Source organism: Morone saxatilis, unplaced genomic scaffold (assembly GCF_004916995.1).
Source record: "Morone saxatilis isolate NCDOM2014 unplaced genomic scaffold, NCSU_SB_2.0 Contig3, whole genome shotgun sequence".
NCBI lineage: Eukaryota > Metazoa > Chordata > Actinopteri > Moronidae > Morone > Morone saxatilis.
In genome coordinates, this window is record NW_023339873.1 from 2,388,494 (window position 1) to 2,413,378 (window position 24,885).

Below are 24,885 nucleotides of genomic sequence, written 5' to 3' on the forward strand. Positions count from 1 at the left end.
CCGGTTCCAAGCTGGAAAAATACCTTCATGTGTTCAGCTCTTTTTTTTCTTGATAAATGCACGAAAACATTTACTTAATCATATAACTAAATGAGCTGCTAGGTTCAGATATTGTTATTGTTTTTTAGATCTGAAATGTTGCATCTTTTATTACTTAAACTGTTCATCTTAACCAGGGGCGTTTCCAGACTTTGTGCCTCAGCTTTCCGGTCACTCCCAGTTTATGGAATTCCAACACTGTTTTTGGACCTGAGTATGCAGAAATATTCAAATAACACAAATAACTACACGTTGATTACCGAGGTCAAGGGATCTTTTGAAAATTTGGAGTGTAATTTAGCCCCCATTCCTACTTTCTAGCATGTTTGATACCAATGGATGCGTTAGGTCATCTTGTTTCATATGATATCAGTGTCTTCACTCTAGCTTTAAACAGAAACCTGCTACATCGTCTGAAAGACAGCGCGGAGTGGAAGAGGGAACGCCTCTGATCTTTCGAGAACTGAAGAAAAAGGGGTTTGGGACACATTTGGTAAAATGCTATAGAACCTTTTTAATGCACCGTAAGCTTCAACTCACCACTCATGAAGACAATAACATGAGAAAACCCACCTATCATTTCCAAAAGTGATGCTGGAGAAAAGTAAGCATGCACACTGAATACGATTTCAACATTGTCTTCAGTAAATACATTTAGTGTAGATCACTATAGGATACTAACAATACCCTAATCCAGCCCCTCCTACCTTTTAATTTTAATTATCTCACCACACTGCCATTAATCGTACTCTGCAGGAGAAATTCAGCACTGAATCCTTAATTTACTGATATTTTTCGACAAAGTGAAATGTCTGAGAAGCCATGCGTAGGTGCAGGTGTAGGTGAAATGCTGTTTCACGTGTAATGTGATGAAATAAACCCACACATGCCTGTATGTGAACTAATCACATGTAAAAAAAAAAAAAAACAGACACCTGTAATATTAAATGTGAAATCGATGTTTTCACATTTTACGTCTTGGTGTCAATATGTGAATTTTGCACACATGAAATATGTTTTTACATGACAGGATAAATTCACATGTGCTTTTTTTGTTTTTTGTAAGGTTAAATAAACAATGTTTAATAGAAATACTGGAATCAGCCTATGTACTTCCATGTACTGTAAGGTTTTAATCTTTGTCTATAACTCTACCTAAATATAAAATAACCTTTGCATCCTTGATCACAAGCAGTCCAACATGTTATTACTGCTATAAAGGGATGGACATAATAACACATACGTGTGCAATCAATGCACATGTACATTAAAAACTGCCCCTGAGGCATTAATTCAACTCGTTCATAATATTACAGGCTTTAATTTGTGTTGTAATGAATGTGAGAGCATGCACACTTTTCCTATGACTGACCTTAATTAAAAACCCACCACTAGGGGGCTATGTTATACACTTTAAAGTCCTTCTTCCACCAACAACAGCTCAATAAACGTCTCATGTTGTATCTGCTGCACTCCTGCCTGATGCACAGCTCTTCACTTCCCGTTATCTTCCATTTTTTAAAGCAGCGTAAACAAAGCGCGGCCTCCTGGGAAGTGTAGTGAGCCGTACAGAGTTCAACCGAGCAAAGGAACGCCGGAAAAACTACATTACCCAGGATGCAACGCGCGCACTGGACAGCTGACTGTTGAACGCGCAGCCCTGCAGCTGAAGTTTTTATAAGTGTTGTTTTTTTTTGTATTAAATCATCCTGCAGAAGGATAGAAGTGGTGTAGGTTTGTGTAGGTTTGCAGCAGCATGTCTGAATATCCGACATTCCAGCATGGCAGGTCTCGTTTCGATCAGGTACTCTTATTTTCGTTAATCGATTAAACTCTGCCAGCAGGTAACTTCATGTGTGCACTTCAGGCAGCTGTAGACATTCAGACACACCCGTTCAAGCTCATGTTAACATAAGATTGTGTGTTTTATCTCTTCGTTAAAAGACCTTTTCATATGTCAGTGCGAAGCTGAGGTAATACAACTTATCCGTATTAGTATAAGTTACATATAATATATTCATTTTCTTATATTTGTGCCATATATTATGTCATATAAGCTGACTCAGTATGGTCAGCTGTGTAATAAAAACAAAAACCGGGAATTTGTTGACCAAATTTATGTTGAGTTGGTCCACAAATACATCTAGTTAGCTCGATAAGGTTACCAGTTTGGCTACCATCAAAGCTAACAGGGTGTGACCCCAGTTAAGGGCTGTTGACATGGATTAACTGCAGGGTTGAGAGAGTTGCTTTAAAAGTGATACAATTACTAATTAACTGTTCAGAAATGTAGTCAGTAACCTAATCCAAGTATCACGATATTAAAGTAACGTAATTCCATTACTTTCTGTTACTTTTGGATTACCAAATCAACCAAATATGTAAATAAAAGCAAAGTAAAAGTACTGTCAATAAGAATTATTGATGTAAGTGTATTCTAAGTGTATTATAAGTTTAGAAAAGAAAATGTAAAAAGATTTTTAGCATCAAAATGTGCTCAGTGTATTTTTAAAGAAAAAATAAACTCAAACTTTTGTTATCCTGCTAAATAATTACCATTTTTACTAAATTGTAACTTAATTAGTTACGCCCTAAACCTGCTAGTTAGTAATACTGATTACCAATTATACTAGCTAATATCACAGCTAACAATTTTTGACCCTAAATACTATGGAAACATTGTCTACTTGAGCTAACGGCTGTCAACATTTTGTATGTAATTCTTTCTTAATTAACTTAATTTATTCAACAAACTTGGAGTAATTTGAGTCACAATCCTGTGTATTGGCCAGCTGCTGTAATGTTATATTTTGGCGTCTTATTGTAACATTACATAACTTACCCATATACAGTGTAACTATAATTAAATCAAACTTAATTAAAAGCAGTGTCCCAATTAGAGGCAGGTCCCCTTTACTAACCTGGTGTGGTTACAGTTTTTGACAAATTAAAGCCGGAGCCTTGTCTGGATTTTATACAAATTCTCTGAATGTATAAAACCTCTTAAAGATCGCCTACACAACTGTACTTATTTAAACATTTTCCCATATAGATGTAGTACACATTGCTAGATCAGTTAGATTCTCCACAATTGATTTGTTATTCGACAGCCTAATTTTCTATACGAGTAAATATTCATATTGGTTTAAATAAACATGAAGTTCAAGTACAAAGTTGGCACCAGCCACCAGCCAAAAAACCCAAAAACCCAATGGTAATGTCTTTAGTAAAATTAGAAATTCATTCACTGACCAGTGGATAAAAAAGTTTTTACATTTTCACCTTAATCAGTCTCTTGTGAGTTCCTCGACTTTCTTAAAGTGCAATAGTGAATCTTTGGTTTCTAGTTTTTTCTACATTTCTTTAGTCTTTAATGTACAATGTACCTATTTCTACCCCTTCAAATTAAATTGAATTAATAATAAAGTAATAATAAAGTACCTTTTTTGTTTTGGATATAATTTTCTTTTACAAAAATTTGAAAGCTGGTTTGGCAAAAAAAAACTTGAATGTGGAATTCAGCCAAGATAATTATAAGCTTAATACTCAACCATAAAATCACTAATATCAGACCAAAAAAAAAAAAAGTATGATAGTCATTTTAAAACATGTAAAATATGCCTTCAGCAGTGAAATGTTGTATGTAGATGAAGGTTTATGTGACCGGTGGCGTAGTAGAAACATTTTCCTACAGCGTAACACCGATGAAGCTGCTACAGGTAAGAGTCCCCTCTCTTACTCTGCTCACCAGTGTCACCTTAAACTGGTCAAGTTTGGTGTGGCACTGATGAATAATTGAAATTAACAGATTTTAAAAACTATCCCTCCCTCCTCCCTCTACACTGTGTTTTGTTTTTTTTACCCACCATCCATATGTTCAGGAAGTCACAAGGCGCAGCAGTGAGTCAGATACCAGATTTTCATCCAAATTAGCAGCTAGTGTAATTAAACTCAAGTTAGGGAGGGACGGGCGCCTCTCAAGACTGCGTTGCTGTATCTCTCCGAAATGGTTCCTTATGCTCAGTTACGAATAAATGATCGGAAAGGTATTTCTGGCAGTCATTATAGAAAGTAATTGCAAATGGTGTGAGTGGATTCGGGTCCCTAAAAGATGCAGATAGGAAACAGTTTGTCGGTGGTATTAATGAGAAGACTCCACCTGGCGCAGTGTTAAAAACAGCTGGCGTGCTGTAGTGTAACTGTTTACTGGGTGACAGCTGTAATATCTCTGCCTCTCTCTGCTTAAAGGGGGACAAAATACAGACTCCACACACAATCCTGCCTATATTTAAGAGAAAACTTGATTTATTTTACCTGTATAGTAGATGAAAAGTAAGACTTTAAGAAACTTTCTCATCCCGACTCAAGTATTCCACTGATTACACATTGAAAACACGATAAATATCTCATGTTTAAGTCTCGTTAATAATACTTGTTTTGTGCTTTAAATGGACATTTTACCAAAATGAAGTTTTTCAATGAATGTGGCGTTTGAGATAATGTTTGTATGATGTATTTTCTTCGTCTCTTAGAGCACATTTTTTGGTCGGTTCAGGCACTTCCTGGATGTGATTGACCCCAGCACGCTCTTCGTGACAGAGGTACGCAAACTTAATGATTTATTATATTGTTCTGCTCTGATAAAAGATAAACTCAACCATCTTTATGTGTGTGTTTGGTTAGGACAGTTCATACGGAGCTGACAGGGTCTCAGGACGAGTGTTTTAGAGAAGGGCTCTGAGGATTAGACCTGTATCAGAGTACTGTTTTTTTTTGCCATTTAGTTACCTTTTTATGTATTTAAGATATTGTAGGGATTTGCAAAAATGTTTGGGAGCGTCACCTTGACCCTCGTCATACTGAACCCAGAGGTATATCATATCTCACAGATGCTGTCTGTTATTCTTATATAACTTAATATTGTTTTCTGCTTCTGTTTTTAATTTGTGCTTTTTAAAATACCAGTTTATTCAGTTAAAAGTGCTAATGCAGCTTTAAAGGACCAGTGTGTGGGACTGGCATCTAAAGATGAAGTTGCAACCAACTGAATACCGTTCGCTTTACAAGCGTGTAGGCAAAACTAAAGAGGCTGCGAAACTCCTGAGCCTGTTTTTGGTGTGTCCCGTCTGGGCTACTGTAGAAACATTGTGATTCAACATAGTGGACTCTGTAGAAGAGAAGCCACTCCCATTGTAGATTAAAGTATTTCACACTATCAGGAGGGGTCATTTTGATAGAGACAAACACAGATGTATTTCTGTTCTGTTCTGTCTGTTTTTGTTTTACCCAATTTACAAATTAATTGTAACTTTCCTATATTAATAATGAGAATTTTTTTTTTATTTAGATGACATTAAGTGAATCTGTAGTCCTTGTATGTCTGTAGGATGAGGCTTAATATGGTCATGTTTATTTATATAAACTGAAGTCACAAGTGTGTCCCAGAGGACTTTACAATCTGCACATCACACAACACCCTTCGTCCCCAGACTCTACAAAACAAAAGGAAAGGAAAGGGGGCAAAAACCTCAGCCAGACAGGACAGACAGACAGACAGAAGTAGCAGTAATATAATTACAGAGTACAGAAACATAATTATAATATACAATCCTGAGCTACAAGAACTAGAAAAAGATCTTCTTCAAGGACATTTTACTGAAATTATGTGTCCTTGACCTTGTTTTTAATATTAACATGTCTGATTTATTCACACACTCAGGGATCCAGACCATTCTCTGTGAGTGCTGCACTGGTCTGCGGTCGTGTTTTGGTAATCAGTGCTCTGGTGCTCTGGGTAATGAAGCTGTTAGCAGGCTCTTTGGTGACAGTAATAGCGGCAGTAGCTCCTGGGATGTGATGAGGTGTGGACATGTGGGGCAGCTGTGAGGGGTGGAGATTGTGTGCGCTCACACACACACACACACACACCGTGCATCCTGCTGGGCCAGGCGTAGCCTCAACTTGCCCCTAATAACGAGAGTGGAACAGGGGCGGCCGTGATATTTACGTGATATACACACGCACATGACCTCATGTGCGCACAGGCAGAAGTGCACACCTAACAAACAGGAGGACGAAGGGACGCACGCACACACATTCACACGCAAATGGAAAGCTCATTAGAACAAATTGGGCCACATGACCTTGTGTTTTGCTCAGTATTAGACAATGATCACACCACAGAAAGCTGCTCATTACCTTTTAGGAAACTCATTTGTCAACTGAAAATCAGCATGAAAGTTTTTAGTGAAACACAATTATCACACATTGAGCTGTGCGGCTTACATAGTGGAAGAAAAATCTAAGAAAATCTCTAGGCTGACTAAGACTCTCCAGGGAGGTAGTTCCCTGTCCTTACTTTACATTTTACTCACTTTTATCTGTTTTATCAAATCAGAAACAGCTGCAGCAGAGCGTGGAGCTGCTCCACCGTTTCAGACAGGGGACTCTTCCTCCAGGAGTGACAGATGCTCAGGTAAACACACACAAACCGGAGCTGAGTTTTCCTGGTGACAGAAAAAAGTTTTTTTTGTTTGAAGAGCCTCTGACAAGAGTTGTAAATGCTCCAATCTTGGTTTTAAAAGAGTTGGTTAGTTAAAAGAATGAGGTGTTAAGCATTTAAGCAAGGATGGCTAAAAACAGCCAAATGTCTCCTGTATAGACATTTAAATGCTCAATTTATTCTTTTACATTTGATGTATTTAAGTGACAAACTGTATTTTCTAAATGCATCACCAATAAATAAAAAAGAGCTTAAGTTTCTACATTACTACATTAAACAGATTTAACTTTATTGAGTTTTTACTCAATAAAGACATTTGTTATTTTTCTCCACAGCTTTGGCAAGCTCAGAAAATAAAGCAGGTAAGGTGTTTTTGTCTCTCTCTCTCAATCACTAACACACACACACACACACACACACACACACACGCTGCAGGCATGTACACAAACTACGATCACTATCTTACATTATATCTGGTTGTTGTGGCATGGTGTCAGCAGATTGGCAAACAGCCTTTTGATTTTAGCTCAACACTTAGCTTTATACATGGCAAACATACAGCGGAGTGGGCACAGACAGGAAAATGCGACGTAAGTACATTAAAAGTACAAAGACGTTGAAGAAAGTGGCGTTAACTGCAGTGCTAATGAGCAGCCTTCAGAGCTGTCTGACAGTCACTGAACTGCAGGTGCAGTCTGGTCAAACCAACAGAAAATAAATTACAGTGATATGGAAACGGCCACAGCAGCAACTATACAACTATAGGTTTTATTTAGATGACACAACACCAGTTTTTATAAAACTCTAATTATTTTAATGATCAATTCATTAAAATAATTAGAGTTTTAGAAGTTTTTAGAATTATTTAATGAACATGTTGTGAAGTTAACGAAGTATGAAATTGAGTTCTGTACTCTTCTTAGCTTTTCTTAAATTGATCAACAGCTTGTTCAATATGCACGTAATGAGTTGCCCTTGTGTTTTTATATTTGAGAAAACATTCAAAAGCCTTAAAATCTCAGTAATGTGTTCATGACTGAACTCTGCACCAAAATCACACCCAGAATGCACTGGGGTTTGAAGCTGATTGTTCAAACCAGAGGATTGGTGTGCGTTGTTTCGAACCATATGTTAAAGCAGTGGTTCCCAACCTTTTTCCTTAAGGGAGCCTGTTTCTTTTCTATCATTGAGTAAACTGACGACCCCTAAGTCTTATAGATATTATATTTAATGTGGTTATTGCCTTGGAGATGAGTTTTCCTGATATTGTAGGCACTTTCAATAAAATTATGTCTGTTTTATGTATTTTTTCATCATATATAGATTAAATTTTTGACTAATTCTGTGTTTTTTTATCCACGGCTCTTTAAAAACATGAAGACCTTTGGACCCCCGGTTTGGAAACCAGTGTATTAAAGTATATAAATATATACCTGACTAGAGCTGCTGGGTCAAGTTTGTTAACATCAGCTGCCAACTATTAAAAATGTCAGCTAGTCTTTAGTTTCATGGGCTGTACCAGTGGTTCCCAACCTCGGGGTGCTGACACACACCATAGGAGTTGGCAAAGCTTCAGGGAGAAGAAAACACAGAATTAGCTAAAAAAAAGAAACCTATTACGTATGTATGATGAAAAAAATACATAAAACAGACAGAAAATTGTGTCAAAATTTCTTAAAATATCAAGAAAACTCATCTCTGATGCAAAACTCATAAGAAATAATCTGCAAAAAAATCCTCAAACGCTTGTTTGACACAAACAATTATTACGTTCACTATTTGTACAGTTGTTATTGTTGTACATTAGATATAATATTAAATATCCATAAAATAACTCATGCAGTCAGGGGTTATCAGTTTACTCAATGATAGAAAAGGGGTCCCTTAAGGAGAAAGGTTGGCAACCACTGGGCTATATACTATAGGACAAGTGATACGAGGCCATTATACAGGAAGAGGTATACCTTAAGTGGCAAACTTCCCATATTCAGATATGACAGTGCCCACATGCACGGTACTTCACAAGTTCAAGATTGGCTCCACGAGCATCAGGAAGAAGTGAGATGGCTTCCGTTCCTCTCCAATCAGCAGATCTCATCACCACTGAAGCAGTGGGGGAAAGAGATTTCCATCTGTCTTATCTTACAGCGGAGAGGATACTGCGCTAACAGAACACTGTCTATTGTCTTTGTTGCATACGTATGAGAAGACTTGAAAAGCTCGCCCACATAAAAAAAAAACATGGAAAAAATGTAATGTAGTGAATGATCAAAAGTTTGCAACCTGTATTATGCAAAAGTGCTCTGTTGTACAAAAAGGGAGGTTATATGTCAGTACCAAAGGCTTCAGCCCCTCAGACCTCCATCAGTGCTTATACAGCTGATCCAGGGCTGTGGGGCTCATAACGCTGTGAAACCACATCAGTGAGTGGTTCAGAATGACGCTCATCAGTCCGTCTGTCCTCCGTTTCAGACTGAAATATCTCCACAGCTATTCGTTGGATTGCTATAGAATCTATTACAGATAGTTTCTTTTCTTTTGTAAAATGTCTTGATAACTTTTGGACTGATTGCCATGACATTTGTGGCTGTGGCTCAGAGGTAGAGCGGGTCGTCCACCGATTGGCTGTTGGCGGTTCGATCCCCGGCTCCTCTCACTGCATGTCGAAGTGTCCTTGAGCAAGGCACTGAACCCCAAATTGCTCCCGATGCAGTGTGGCAGTGCATACAGCGCATTGAGTGGTCGAAAGGCTGGAAACGCGTGACTGAAGACTCTTTTTAACACTAATGGTTTCAGAAAATTATTACTTATGAAGTTGAATTCATCCCAGTGAGTTGTTCAAAATGACTCTATTGTAGCTAGAGGCCTTTTTTTAAAAGTTGCTGAATATTGTGCACACCTTTTTATTGAACTGAATCAAAGTTAACCACTGAAGGTCCAGTGTGTAACATTTAGGAGGATCTATTGGCAGAAATGTACTATAATATTCATAGGTTTGCTCTTATAAGTATGTATAGTAAGTAATAATCTTCTGTTGCTCCAGGCCACTTCCTGTCTGCTGTCTATATTTGACGCCTTGTTCTCAGTAGTTTCACTGTATCTAAAGTAATATAAATTCGTTTCTAATAACACTTCAGACTTTCCTTCATTTTTTAACCTTTCGTTTTTTTTACTTTCTTCCTAATTTATTTCAACTGAACTAACCCAAATCATTCAGTTCTCATTATTGTCTGATTCTAATCATTATGCTCTTATTACAGGCCATCATCCACCCTGACACGGGGGAGAAGATCCTCATGCCCTTTCGGATGTCAGGTACAGTAGTTCGGTGTGGAAGCCTTGGGGGAAGTGGGATCTAGGGGCTTGTTATGTGGTCCAACATGGAGGCGTTGTTCGCCCTGGGAACTGTCACGGCTCAACGGGGCTCTTCAGGTTGTCTGGAAAAGGTCACACTCAGCTGGGCGCTGATTAAAACCTCTCTCCCACGGTGACAGAGAAGTTCTCGAGGCCTCTGAAGAAGCAAACACAAGTATTTTGGTCCAGTCTCGAGCCCCTTTATTTTTTTTTTGTAAGGCGACTTTGAAGTGTTGGAGAACAAATGAGGGAGGAGAAAGAGACACCGGCGATTAACATGTTCAGACCAACATTCTGCATACGTCAGACAAATGGGAATAAGCTGCAGAAGAGAAACAGAACTGATGTGTTTTTAAAGAACTTTAAATCTGACTGCAGAATAACCTAAAAGTGTATTTACAGAGTTAACACTGACTGTCTTTTAACAGGTTTTATCCCATTTGGCACACCAGTGGTAAGACTTTATTAATTTATTTTTTAAAGTTTAAGAAATGTAAAACCAGTTATCATATTTATTATAATAAGTTTAAATAAATTAAAGAAGTGTATCCACATATACACAGTTTGCTTATTATATTCTGACATAAGCATATTGTTTTAAACCAAGACCGGCCCTCTAATATATGGTTTCGGCTTTGTACTATTTGTACTTCCTGTAGTTGTTTTGTAAAGAGTTTTATCTTTGTGCAGGTTGTTGGCCTCCTTCTCCCAAATCAAACATTGGTGTCAACTATCTTCTGGCAGGTAGATATACCTGCTTCTTGACCTGTAAAACTCAGACTGATGTAATATTATCAGGAACTCTTTTCAGTTTAATTCATTTATACAGACACCACACATTAGACAGCAACTGCAGTCCTGGCAAGATGTTGTAAAACCAATGAAGTGACAGGTTGAGAAATACAAACACTTGACTGTAAGACGCCAAAGTGACAACAGCGACAACAAAGTTATCATTCTGAAGATAGTTTAGAAAAATCTAGAAACAAATTAACATTAATGTTATAATATTAATATAATAATCATAATGTCAACTTTTCATCCACTGGACAGTGTTTTATGGAAAATCTGATTCTAATTTATCTAAATCATCGTCTCATTTCTACAATAAAATAAAGATATTGAACTTAAGGATCACCTACTGGCTTTTTCCAGAACTGCTCCATTCAGTCAAAATGGCCGTGAGTTACAGTTGAAAGCTCAGGGAAGAACTTGTAAGTGAAGTTTGAACACATATGAACTCACTCACTGGGATCTTTAGTGGATAGCTACTAACCTGGGTGGTGGGCTTGTTGTGGGGGGACAGGGGAAATAATATAGCACCTAAATGATTTGTAGCTCTGCTGCTTTATAAGCATTTCTATGTTTTACATCTGCACTGTCTGTTGATGCTCTGGTACACAAAGAAAACAATACAAATTGTTAAAACTAAATAAAAAATGAAATATTTTATTACAGGATCAAGAACCTCCACTGCCTTATTAGTGTACGCTAATGAATCAGACAGGGACATAACAGTGTTGTGCTAGAGGAAATACATCAGGTGTATCAGCACATTTACTAACAAGCTCCTCTCTGTTGACAGTGGTTAAACCAGAGTCACAATGCCTGTGTTAACTACTGCAACCGCAACGCCTCCAAGGTACTGTAACAGCAGTAAAGTGACCCACTCCCATTAAGGAGGTTCTGTATATTAGTTGTGAAATGCTTTCATATTGTAATCTCATTTACTTTTGACTTTAGCCGGCTCCAGTTTCTAAATTCGTCCAGGGATACCTCGGAGCGGTGACCAGCGCAGTCTCCATTGCTGTGAGTTCCCATAATACTTTCTGCTCTGACTGAGCAAGGCCCTGTGACTCCAGTCACTGGCTGGGTCACTTATTGATCCTTTATGCCTTTTAAACCAGGGGCAGACCAATATATCAGCATAATATTGGACTTTTTTCAACTGCTAGTAGAACTGGAGATTTCTTTCTACATAAAACGTTTGTAAAGCCTGCAATCAAATTGTTCTATTTTCAGACTTGATTGTCTAGTTGTGATATAAAAGGTTCCCCAGTCAGCTTGCTAACCCAATAAAATGTCATTATGACAGGAGTATATTTTTAGGTGAAACCAAATGCTTTTAATCGTTATGACAGGAAAATGTCCAAATCTGAAGAAACTGAATGTCAGCAGAAACATTTGAATACCAGCCTTCACAATACTCTTATCAGTTGAACCCTTTTTCTTACCTTTATGCCATCAAAGACTCAAATGTCAAAAGAGTATGATACGCGTTCACACACCTGCCTGACACAGCCCTTAGTGTGGACACAGGGCTCAAACCGAGCCAATTACTGGTCCCGCTGGGTGCTCATCCGGCTGCTGCCCTCAGGCTTGACAACGGCAACAAGCACAGAAAAAAATCGCGGGGTGCCTGGAGGGCGGAACGACGGGCGGAAAGGAGGGGGGGCTGGAGCTCTCCAATTAAACGTCCGCTCTGGTGACGACCCCCCGCCGGGCTGGGGACAGCCAGGGGCGTGTTGGTGTGTTATCTGAGAGCACATAGGGTTAAAATAAAGTGCAGTATTTGGTAGTTTATACACAGAGACAGACATTTTAGGTCACTTTTCTCCCGATTATACCATTTATGACACTTAAACGTTGGCTTGTTTGTTATGTCAGTGCTTTTCTGGGCTGAAACCGTGCACTCTGAAACACCAAAAACATGTTTATTCAAATATTCATTCAAAAGACTCAGTTTGTGTGTCTGGCTTTGCTTCAGGTTGGGTTGAACGTGTTAATCCAGAAAGCCAGCCGCTTCAGCCCAACTACCAGGCTTTTGGTGCAGAGGTTCATCCCCTTCCCAGCAGTGGGTGAGTTCAAAAAGCTCAGTGAAACATTTGAGGGGACGGACAGGCCCGGGATTAAGCCATGTTCTCTATTAAAATGGCCTTTTAAACTAAATTAAATTTGAGTTCACATTGGAGATTTGGTATAGTCTTGAGTAGGATGACTACAGTTTCTCCAGTCAATATATTATTTAGTTTTTTCTATTTTTGTATGTCAGTGCAAATTGCATTATAATATTTAGTGTCTTAACATGCACAATTAATTTGCCAGTATGATGACATTTAGTATGTAAAATTCAGCATGCTAATATGTTAAGATACATTTTAACAAGCATTTTTAGCATGATATCAAACAAACATGTAATGTATGTAACAAAATAATCTTAACTTGGGGTCCATTTATCAGCTTTTTGCAGAGGTTTCCAATGCTTGGAATAATTTTAAACATTTGATTTTGTATGTACTTTTATTATGTAGAGTAAGCATGCTAACACTTAGTGGAACATTTTAATGTCTAGCATGTTTATAAAAGTCTAAAACTCATTTTTGAGTCATCTTAAATAAAGGTATTGGAGAAGTGACTTCTTGATGGGGTTGATAAAAAAAATCAGACCATCATCATCATCAATTATGATCCTAAATATCACTGGTATCATAACATATGGACCAAAGTGTTACAGTAATTTAAAAAAATAAATAAAAAGGAGACATAAACAGACATTGTTGGATGTTTCATGCCTGTTTCCTTTCCTCTTGTTCTATTTCCATGATATGCGTCGTGTCTACGCTTCAGAGCTGCTCTGTGATCGTTAGAAGTCACTGTATGAGAGCCAAGCACAGCTGAGCGGTTTGCGTCGTTCTGTTCCTCACAGTCCGTTTTCCTCCGCAGGGTTACAGACGTGTTGTGAGCTCGCTTTGTCAGACGTGTGTGGAGCCACAAATCAGATTTCCCTGCCACTCTCCCACAAACACACAGTCACACCCAGGGGTATAGACCCGTGTCCCAGACTGCCCCGGGCTGCTGGCTCATAATTAAATTGTTTGCCTGCCCCCCCCGTTTCACCATGGCGGTTCTTTCAATTAAATCAACAGGTTTCTACAGCGCAGCCTTTGCCTAGTAATTGGCTGCTTGTTAGAACTCTGCTGCCGCAAACAAATTGGATAATTACCCCCAAAGTGGCGTCTATGTCAAGGCCTCATTTACCTGATTTCTGTTTGTTCATTGTGGTTGCTGTTGTTGTTCTGGTAGGGCCATATAAAAGGTAATTAAAATGGCTAATTGAAGCGAGCAAAGGCAAAGTGCTGTTTGAATTTTCACCCGCTTGATTTTGTTTGCTTACTTAAGGCTAGATTTATTTGTAATAACCTAATCAAGCAGCAGCCTGTCATTCATTTAGATTGTGAAGACTGTAACCGGAGGGGAAGACACGCCGGCAGAAATGTACAGGGATAATTAATTTGTTGTGTTTTGAAAATATTTGTCATCATTTGTGATATTTAAGAAGTAATTACGTGAAAAGTTCTTGGATGCATTTCCATGCGTGTACCACTAGATGACAATTAGAACGCACATAAATGTAATTATTTCAAATAATTACAAATTACAGCCACATATTTCCGCACTGAGCTGTACAGGCTGTGTCATTAAATTAATAAAGGCATCAAAGTAATTGTAAAATTTTATCGGTTATTGCAGTTATTTGCAAAATTTGATCTGTTTGCTGTAGTTTTTGTTATTCCTTGCCAAAATCCCACTATCTGTCCCTCTATTAATTGGTCTGGATAAAAAAAAAATCCCTTGTAGGTAAAAAGAGCTATTTGCTCAGTCAATTGAATTCCCCTCACAAAGCGACCTGCCAGCCCTGCAGCTCTTAGTAAAGATAACTCTGAACGCTGTTGTCTTAAATTAAAAAGGCTCGCGGCGCCACCACTAAACTCTCTAAAATGAGTTTTTCTTATTCCTATTAGAGTCAAGGAGAAAGGTCCATCTATATTAACATACATTTGTGTTCATTTTGGCCTTCGTGAATAAATCACAGGGTAAAAACACTGCTGTTTGTCGACCTCAGTCACCTTGGTTACGGCCTCTGCTGCTCGAGTCGAAGTCAGTCACACGGAGGCACCGCATCCAGTGTTGTGCATTATGACCCAGATGACACAGTGATGTACAACGTGTGGGCAGTTTCAGGGGTTCAGTGTCTTTCAGAGGGAGACTCGGTGGCAGTTATTGGTGTGTGAGAGTCTACTTTCATCACAGTATAAATGCTTTTTAAATATAAACTGAACACTAAACAACTCAAATCTGCAGCCAGAGGCAGATGGTGTGGGGTTTTTATCAGTTAATTAGTACAATGGTATTAAAAATTATTAATAATTCACATCAATCTGACATTATTTCCATTGTAATTCTACTGTATGTCAGTTACTTCATGTGATGTTAAAATGTGATACAGAAGCGTTTTCTGCTGCTTGCACTGCCTTGAATTTAAGGCCCATAATGTTTACGATGTTCACCAGCGTGCTAACATCTGCTGCTTAGCGCTAAACCCATTCGTTTTGCAGGCGTTTGGTGATCTAGCAATATTTTAATTTAAATCATTTTAAAGTTATTACAGTTCATCCTGAGAAGAACATGAATGTGTGGATCCACTTTGAGAAACGTTTGTCCTGCTACTTCGTGACCTGACAAATTCTTTAAGCTGTAAAAACAGTTTTCTCGGAACAGAATAATTCATTTAAAATACAGGCAGGATATTTTGTCCTGCTTATATTTTAAGTATTTTAAGTATTTTAAGTATTTAATAAACTAGGAAATGCAAAACTTGTGAGATCATGAAATTCTGAAATAGGAAATAAAATAAAATTCCCACAATCAACCATTCAAGGTGTTATCCGGTTAACAGTAGGCGACCTACCACAGTACCCTTGAGCAAGGAAGCACAGTTTGCCTGATCTTAAACCCCAGCCAGAGGGTGAAAAGACAATATGTCAAATTCCTAAAGGTGAGACACTTTAATTTTTAAAAAAACATTCCCACGTCTTTACAGCGAGTGCAAACGTCTGCAACGTGGTGCTCATGAGACACTCGGAGCTGTCGGAGGGCATCAACGTGCTCGACGACAACGGGAACGTGGTGGGAACATCAAAAGTGGCTGCCAGGCATGTATGTCACTCTTTATCTGATGGGAGTTCTTCAGGTGCAGTCGGTTTATTAATTGATGTAATGTTTAACTGTAAATGATGAGGAAGTGGGTTTACACATGAAACATGAAAATAATTTAAATCATTGATGTTTCTTCCTGGATAAAAAGCTTTATTTCTTTATTTTATTTTTGTGACAGGCACTTTTAGAAACAGCTGTGACCAGAGTGGTCCTACCCATGCCCATCCTGGTGCTCCCTCCCATGATCATGGCTGTACTGGAAAAGTAAGAGACTGCATTATTTTTTTATCTTTCATGAACTGGTCAGTTTTCTCTCACTTAATGAGCTTTTTTTTTTTAACTCTACTAAGAGACTAGATGGAAAGCTTTTAACCTGTCGATGCTGCAAAGTGTTGATTTTGAATTTTTTAACAAATTTAAGTTAAATATAATAATAAAATATGTTTCCAGCTTCACTACCCTGTCTGAAACTCTCAGGCCTGAGCCCATTTGTTCCTGCTGAAGGTGTAAATCTTGTTGTTTCATAAGAAAGGGGGCAGTAATTTCCTAAAACAGCTGGGCATCAACACACATTTAGGTTCTCAAGTGAGCCTTGACAGCAGCAGGGTGGTGTATGTGGGATGGACTCATGGTAATAACTGAATATGTGACACAGTTGATGTGTTTTTAACAACAATGGAGCTCTATGGCACAGAAAAATGAGCTATATCAGGCATTGGCTACACGGGTAGTACTTGTGGTTTTGGTGTTTTTATGAGATTTGTTGCCAGCAGGAAAAATATAGAACATGACCAGACTTTTTAATTTAACGCAATAACAATTAAGATCCTCATTTTCCTTATTTGAGAGTGTGGTCAGTTCAAACCTTGTACATCCACAGAGACAAATAACATAGAGACACTCAGTTTAGACTCAAATGTGCTTCAGTTATTTCAGCCTGGATTTTCTGCTGGTGGCGGTTCTGTAGTAAATTGCATCACTTAATGTGGGCAAAAGCATTTTTCACAAGAAAAGAGGCCGAAACTCTGTACATGTTCGTATCAGTCCGTGTTACAGAAGACCATTTTCTTAATGAAAAAAGTAAAAAATTAATGCTGTAATGAAAGTAGTGAAGGTTTTAGTGTTCTGGTATAATACAAGTTAGATTAATTAAAAAAGAAAACTACCTCTAATTAAATGACAATTCATAAATTAATAATAAAAATGTCATAAACTTTAATATTGTGAATATTACAGACAGAATTCAGAACTGCTGTTGTAGTCGATGAACCCTCCCCCCCCCACTGAGATTCAGTGTTGTGTGATATGACTGTAATTATGTCTTAATGATGCAATGTGTTTATACGCACGTCCTGTGATCGATGGCCTGACTGTGCCTGCGGTGTGCCGAGGAATGCAGCCATCTTTGTAAATCCTTGACAGCACTTGTCCCAACCGCTCCGAGCAGGCGGGCTCAGACGGCGGGGGCCGGCTGCCCAGGTGTGTTTGGGATTCCTGGCAGCAGAGAGAGAGAGAGAGGAGAGGAGCAGAGAGAGGAGAGATCGAGAGAAGGGAGGGCAGGCGGAAGGAGGGAGAGAGGGAGAGTATGTGACAGTGTACAGAGGGCTGTGAGGTTGACTGTGGTTGCAGGTGAGTAGTGCTCAGCTATCCTCTATGTCAGCTTGCCTTCACTGGCTCTCAATGGAGCGAGAACAAGGGGACAGAGACGGGTCCCTGTGCGGCCCCTCAGTGATGGATTACACTGCTGAGAGCAGATTTAGGGCAGTGACAGCAGGTTCTGTCCTTCATGTGCTCCAGTTGCTGTGAGAGGTTAGAGATCCATAAGTGTATTCAGACTTAGTTATTTGTTGTGTGTATAAGCTAAATCTACCTGCACAGAGATTCTCCATTTCAGCCCAAATACCTCGGTAACCGGACTGGGGGTCCAAGCTCATACTGCTTAGTATCTAAAATATCTCCAGTTCAGTTAATGTTCAGTCTCTGTGTTTTAGTTATATGAAAGTAAGGGCTGACAAAATGGATACAATCTTGTATTTATATAAATAATAATAATAATATATATCTGGATATATATAGAAACTGAAATATGATAGAAACTGTTTATAGTTGCTTTTGCAGGAGAACCCATTGTAAAGGCAAATGATTGGTTTCAGAAGTGTGGGGCCACATTTATTGGACCAGTGTGCAGGATTTAGTGGCATCTAGTGGTGAAGTTGCAGTTGGCAACCAACTGAACACCACTCGTGTCGGTATTTGACGACTTGGGAATGAGAACGGGCTGTGAAATGTGTATGAGAAACTACAGTGGCTGTGAATATATATAGGACAAACGTGAAAGGCCCTTTCTGTTGCAAATATGGGGAAAACTCTTGAACTATTGACAAATAATCAATCTCTACAACAGCTACTGTATCTGAACTACACCCTCTACTGCTGACAAAGAAACGCCTTCTAGATTTTAGTTAACTCTAAATCTAAAATAACTCTAATCACCCCCACCTCCTTCATGAGGTGTTTGTTTAGTGTAGAAATTAGAAAGCTGCTGTACTGTATCTCTGTATATACAGTGCAGCAGGCTCTGCAAGACTAGAAAATAACTGAACAAAGATTAAATAAGCTCTATATTTGATTACAGCTTTATTTCCATCACATTTATTTGTTGTGTTCATGCAAACATAGACTCACATTTAGCTACTACATAGAACAAATCATGTGCAGCCTATCTATGGCTGCTATTGCTCTTGGATTTCAGAAATGTGGTGTTTTGTCGCAGCCATTCAGTGGCATAGTGTTGTATCTGACACAACACCAGTCAGCAGGGATGTTCTATTAATTGGTCTTCTCATGGGGACCGGGAGGCTCAGTCACGCTGTCAGAGGTTCATGTAAACATTTAAACCTGGGTACGACCTCAGCCAGAATATGGCCACTAGCCAGGTTATTCGGTGCATGTAAACACAGCCACTACTGCATGAATTTGTGCCATTAATTGTAGGATAATATCAAGTTTTTCACCTAATTCAGAGGTTTTCAAACTTACATGTGTGTGCAAGCTTTCCTTCATCTCTCACATCGCACATATCTCACAACTTTTCTCCCATTGACTTTTCCCTTTGTAATCCATTTCTAAAATGTGTATCTGAACGTTTGTGTGTGTGTGTGTGTGTGTAGCCTAATTAAACCATGGCAGCCATATGTGTTAATGAGCTCCCTCATTAGGCAGTAGCTGTCCTCGTTAGGGGGAGAGGCGTCGCTGGTGGAGGAGAGATGGAGCGGCTCTTTCTCAAGCTCCTGCTGAGTTCGCTGTCCCACACACTGAAGAGGGGATTATCCTACGGAGGGCAGCGAGGAGGGAGGAGAAATATGGGCTGAGACGAGAAAATATATTTCTGGAGATAGATCTTTAAAAAGTCTTTAAAAAGCTTTTGCAGTTCATGTCAATACTTTTGAACTAATTACAATAAAAGTGTATGGGATTATGCATATAGGAGTTATTTAAGTTAACACAACAAACAAATGACCGTGTAAGATTGAACTTTAAACTGGAGGTTAATGAATTTAAGTAGTTTTAAATGCTTACAAAAGTCTTTACAGCTGATTCGGCTGTTGGTTGTCGGGTCAAACTTTGCATGAACAAAAAATCACTTTCTGGATTTTAAAAGAAAGTTTGGCAATTCAGTGTAATGATGCATTTCATTGGAAGTTTGTGGTTTCCTGTTGGTTCTTTGAGCTAAATGTCCCTTAAGAGATGCCATTGGAACTGTAATTGAGCAGCTAATTTGTGTTTTTTCATGTTAGTCAAATTAATTTCTAATAAAAACTCTGATTTGTTGACCTACTTATCCACAGGAAATGTATCATCTTTCTAACCACAGGTTAATAATCTAGGGAAGTGTAACATGTCCAACATGTTTCTGCATTGTGGCTTAAATGGAGGTTATACTTTGCTTAGATTTGATACTTCCTGTTCAGTGACCATACTCAAACCTGAAATTGGTTTTGGCAAACAGGACGAGTTTACTCCTCTTAACTGTATTGTATTTAGTGTTTTAACCCCTGAAAGCTTTCGAAATGTTTGCCTGCCTTGATGATCTAGAAAATCAGGATCTGCTGAATGCACATATTGATTGAATAGTTAATGTATATTTGTTGACTGTATATTCAGGCCACTGTATATTGAATTCAAGAGCTAGACTGATCAATTACCTGGGCCAGTGTGTTTGTGTGAAAAAAACAAAGAAAATATCAGTGTATCAAATTTTTAAAATCAATAATTGTAATGAGCACAGTGTAAGTTTGTGGTAGAATCACCCCCAGTGCCACCACAACACATCTGGTGAATAAAGTAATAAACAGTATTAATGTCTCCTCTGTGTCCCACCAGGCTTCCTCTCCTGCAGAGACACCGGAGGCTCGTCCTGCCCGTCCACAGCCTGGTGTGCCTGGCCGCCTTCGGCCTGGCTCTGCCTCTCGCCATCAGTCTCTTCCCACAGATGTCTCAGGTACATCATCCCACAAAACTTTCTCTTCTACTGAAGAATATGTATTTCCTCTTAGAATGATTATTTCATAGGGTATTAAAGTGTCTTCTTACACTGATTTGTTTATCTACAATATTCTTTTTTTTTTTTTTGTCTCCATCTGTGGTCATAAATTATCTTTGCTTTGGTGTTTCTACACTGCAATAATCAACTGTCAATCAAACCAAAGCTTTCTGTTCAAGTTTAAGGTCCCTTCAAGTGGCCCTTTTTCTTCATCTTTCCACCCATACTGTCTGTCACTCCTTATGTTAACTAATGAGTCCTTCAATGATTCATTACGGATAAAGAGCTGCTGCTATTATCTTTCTTCGAAAGGGCTGTCAGACAGTTGTAAATGTAAAAGCCTTCATGGACTGGGTTTAGGTTTAACCCGTATTGTGTTATATTATTTGAAAACAAGACAACAGTAATTATATCAAACATCATGGATGAATTAGCCCATGTGGTTGTTGTGGTTGTTGTGATTACAGTGGCAATGCTCAGAGAACTTAACTCAGTAAATATCAGAATCATCGTCACAGTCCATTGTGATACCAAGAGCTTCTTGTTTTCACTTCTTCACATCCTGACTGTATTAAATGTCTGCTTTGCTCAGGTCTGCCACGACTCGCTCTCAGTGACTGATGTTGATGACCGGAGTCTTCTGACCTCTTTAACGTTCCCCATTGAGCTTTATAGAGGCTCTCTCCTAATGAGGCGTAGCCCTCTGAGACTTAACCTGCTCTGTTACGATCTGCCCAGAGCCGCTACTGCCTTCATTCATTGATGCCATCCAGGCTAGCAGGCTGATATCTAACTTTAGCCTTATTACCTCAATATGTGTCATTCTACTCATTAAATGGCCATGGCATGATTTTCTTTTTCACTCCATCTCTCTCTTTGTCTTCTCTGCCAAATGACTTGCTGACACGAGCCAACCAGCTCTGGCTTTAAAATGTTTAGGATTTAATTACCACTGGAAATAGCTAAGACAGCCATATGGCAAAAAACTTCAGACATATGTGCCGCCAACAGTCCTGTGAAAAAGCTGCCTCCCGTTCCACGGAGGGGCCTGTTTTTCTCTCACAAGTCCTTTTTGCACTTTCACAAGAATAGCAGATGAAAAAAAAAGAACTCCCCAAAACGCAACATGAATGCCCTGTTCCAATGGACCCCCCGCCTACTCAATTTGTCCCACTTCCCCATTTCACACCTACCAAGATGTCTGATTAGGATTCTGCCTCCAACTCCAACAGCCATCTGTCTCTGGTTCAAATATTAGGAGATGCAAACCTCAAATTAGACTTTAATCTGCCAAATTGGCTCTTTTTGCACATTAGCAGTAAATACAGAACATTTAAAGCTTTTAAGAATTATTTAGTTACAAATGAAACTGTTTCAAATCTTTAAGTAGCAGCTCACGTCAATGATTATGGATGCACGTATACAGCATGTACATACAGTATGTGATGATGTTCTATCGTACAATGACATAATATTTTCCATTTTTTCACGATTGACCTTTTTGTCCTGCTTTGATTGCCACAGATCAGCGTGAATCAGCTAGAGCCGGAGATCGCCATGGCAACAGATTGTAAGATTGTGACGTACAATAAAGGCCTGTGAGTGATCTCGACTGCCCGGCGCATGAACACAGGACCCGCCGCTCGTCACCGGTTCAAACGCCCCGAAGCTGCCAGAGAATGAATTATGGTAAATTTGGCTGTGTTATCCAGTGAGCAGTTAGCATATGTTTACAGAGGGAGGCAGTTAATATGTTGTTTACGCCAGGACAATGGTTGTTAAATAAGCAATAACACATGATGACATATTGTGATATAGGAAAATATACATGATCACACCTTGGCGAGCATATCTGTTTTCTGTTATATCTTGGAATACCAAATAACTCGAAGATTAATGGAAGACTTTTCTTGATCCATCTAGTTAGTGTGCTATTTTCAGCAGAGAGAGGGTAGCAGCTAATTTATGAGCTTTTAAGTAGAGATTAATTTTCATAAACATGAGGTAAAATAGGGGAATGAAGATAGGAGCAGGACATGTCTTATTGTTTGCAGTTGTCTGGATTGCGTTTAAATACTGTGAATGAAATCAGGATAAATGACTTAAATTAATTTTATATTGTTTATAAATTAATACAGGAGTTCCCAACCTTATCAATATTCAATATTTACCTATAGGTAAATGGGGCTGCACGATATGGTCAACAATTGATGGTGATTCACGATTATGTGGGATTTACAATTTTCAACCATGATAATGATCCAAAATTGAATTTTCACAAAAAAAAAACAAAAAAACAACAGCTATTAAAATCATGATGATCTGATCCGGAAAACAAGATTTGTAGACCAGTGCACCTCTGCAGCACTACAGTACTTATATATTATTACTCATTATAATGCTGTTTGTCACACATTTTTTTTTACCTGTAACCAATACCATATGTTACATGTCTTTAAGTTGGGAGCCGTTCAATCAAAGTTTGATTTTCTCCTCTCAGATTGTTTCATAATATATCTTTGAAGGGCCTGAAAGGGTGAAACTACAGTACTTCACATAAAAGAAAAGTCCTAAAATAAACGTTGTTTTGTTTATCAGAAATAATTTCTTTCTTATTTCCTACCTGGACAATCATATTGAAACCTACTACATTAATCTTGTGACCCCTCGTAGTGGTCTTGATTTAGTGGATGCAGAAACTCTAGCCAAATGGAAAGCGTTGTTTTAGTAAAGTATTTTTCGTGAGGTATGAGGTTATAGCAGGTTATTTCTGTTGCATTATTAAAGACAAACTAAACCTTAAACTTAGGCCACCAGTAACTCTATTTCAAATGTACCCTAAATGTGACACATTCCTTTTAAACTCCACTGTGAACTGTATAAAGAAAAGATCAGAGTAACTTTAAATCCCAATATTGGCTTTGGCTCTCTCAAACTGGAATCTGGAGGTTGAGTCACTCATGTAATAAAACAACTGCTGTTGGTTGTAGTTTGATGCCTGTAAAATGATTCATCTTCCAGATTTGCTGAAACTATAAAACTCACAGTAAAATAAGGAGATTTCTAAAAGCATTGTTGTTAAAATGCTGCTCTGTCTTTTTTGTATGTATTTGTATGATTTATATAAACTTTTCTGTCTTCGAGTATTATCTTTTGTCACGATCTGTGTGATTAGCATGTTTGCACGGTTACTAAGGGAACGCAGCACGGTAGGCTGCGATACAGCGTAATTCAACAAGAAGCCACATGCAGGATGAGTGGAGGATGCTGGGTGGAAGTTGTGGCACACAACCCGGGTGAGACAAATAAAAACAAAACACTGAACACACTAGTTTAAATACGTCAGATTTTTCAGGGTTTTGCTTTTCTTTCTCGCATGATTAGCATCACATTTGGTTGAATTTCACTCTGTAATGCTCAGATTATACAGAAATATTTCCTGATTTTGTTTCCTTTGGACTATAACAATTTAGCTCATAACTTCAAATAATAATCCAGCGAGTTCAGTTTTAATACCAGTTTTCTAGAGATGCTTTTTGCATTTTTTAAATTTAACGTTTGTATCTTCTGTCATAACTTTTGAACACAGATATTTCAAAATGATATACAAATGAAAAACAAATGTTATCTGATCTCCGCTGCACTCTGGTTTAATTGTCAGTGTCAGAATTGTATGCAAATATCTCAAATTAGGTAATTAAAGTAATAGTCATTTTAAAAATAATTTCTTATTATCTTTCTTTTTCTGTAATTAGGTTGTGATTGTTAATTCAGTGCTGCTTGACTGAAACTGATGCAATGTGACAACTGTGACTACACTGCATGATTTATCGCTCAACATGCAATTTTATAACCAACAATAAATCACAAAGTGTGAGGTGAGAAAATGTGAGGCTTCAGTCATCTCACAGACAACAAATAATCAGGCAATAATGATTAAAGCAGCCGTTTCAGACCAGTTTTCCAACACCTTTGCAGCAGCAGCAGCAGCAGCAGCAGCAGGGATCTGGCGGCTCGTGCCCCACCTGGCAGCTCTCTGCTCCTCTGGAGACTCTTGTTTTTCACGATGGATTCCTGCTCTCATCTTGAACTCTCATCTGTGCTGACTCAGGAGACAGGAGACAAAGTGTTTAGGGAGACGGGTGTGATTTTCCTCTTAATTGTTTTACCTAACCAAGATGTGGTTGGCCTTAACCAAAGGCTGCTTATAGTGCGTTGAGTGTCTCAGTGAGCCACCGCACTGGTTAATATGCACCTTTGGTGGTGTTTATTTGGGTAATAAGGAATGCTGAATCTCTTTTAACATGTTTTTGCACCTGCAGTGAGTATAGGATATCCTGGAAACTCAAAACAAGGCATGTGGCCCCCGTTGCAACTGCAGATGTCTGGCATATTGTGTGGCTTTTGTAAGAACTACTGCAGTGTATTTTAGTTTCCCTCCCCCCCCCCC

The 24,885-nt window shown here is 38.6% G+C and overlaps 1 protein-coding gene across 1 annotated transcript; it reads left to right on the forward strand.

Moving 5' to 3' along the window:
* Positions 1-1,666: 1,666 nt before the first annotated feature.
* Positions 1,667-23,581, forward strand: sfxn5a (sideroflexin 5a). The gene is made up of 14 exons (XM_035673835.1): positions 1,667-1,843; positions 4,572-4,640; positions 6,437-6,514; positions 6,877-6,903; positions 9,802-9,856; positions 10,324-10,349; positions 10,586-10,639; positions 11,481-11,537; positions 11,639-11,704; positions 12,663-12,753; positions 15,777-15,892; positions 16,071-16,156; positions 20,276-20,393; positions 21,960-23,581. Exons 1-14 carry the CDS (start codon positions 1,796-1,798, stop codon positions 22,035-22,037), a joined length of 969 nt encoding a protein of 322 aa, XP_035529728.1. The 5' UTR covers positions 1,667-1,795; the 3' UTR covers positions 22,038-23,581.
* Positions 23,582-24,885: the final 1,304 nt, after the last annotated feature.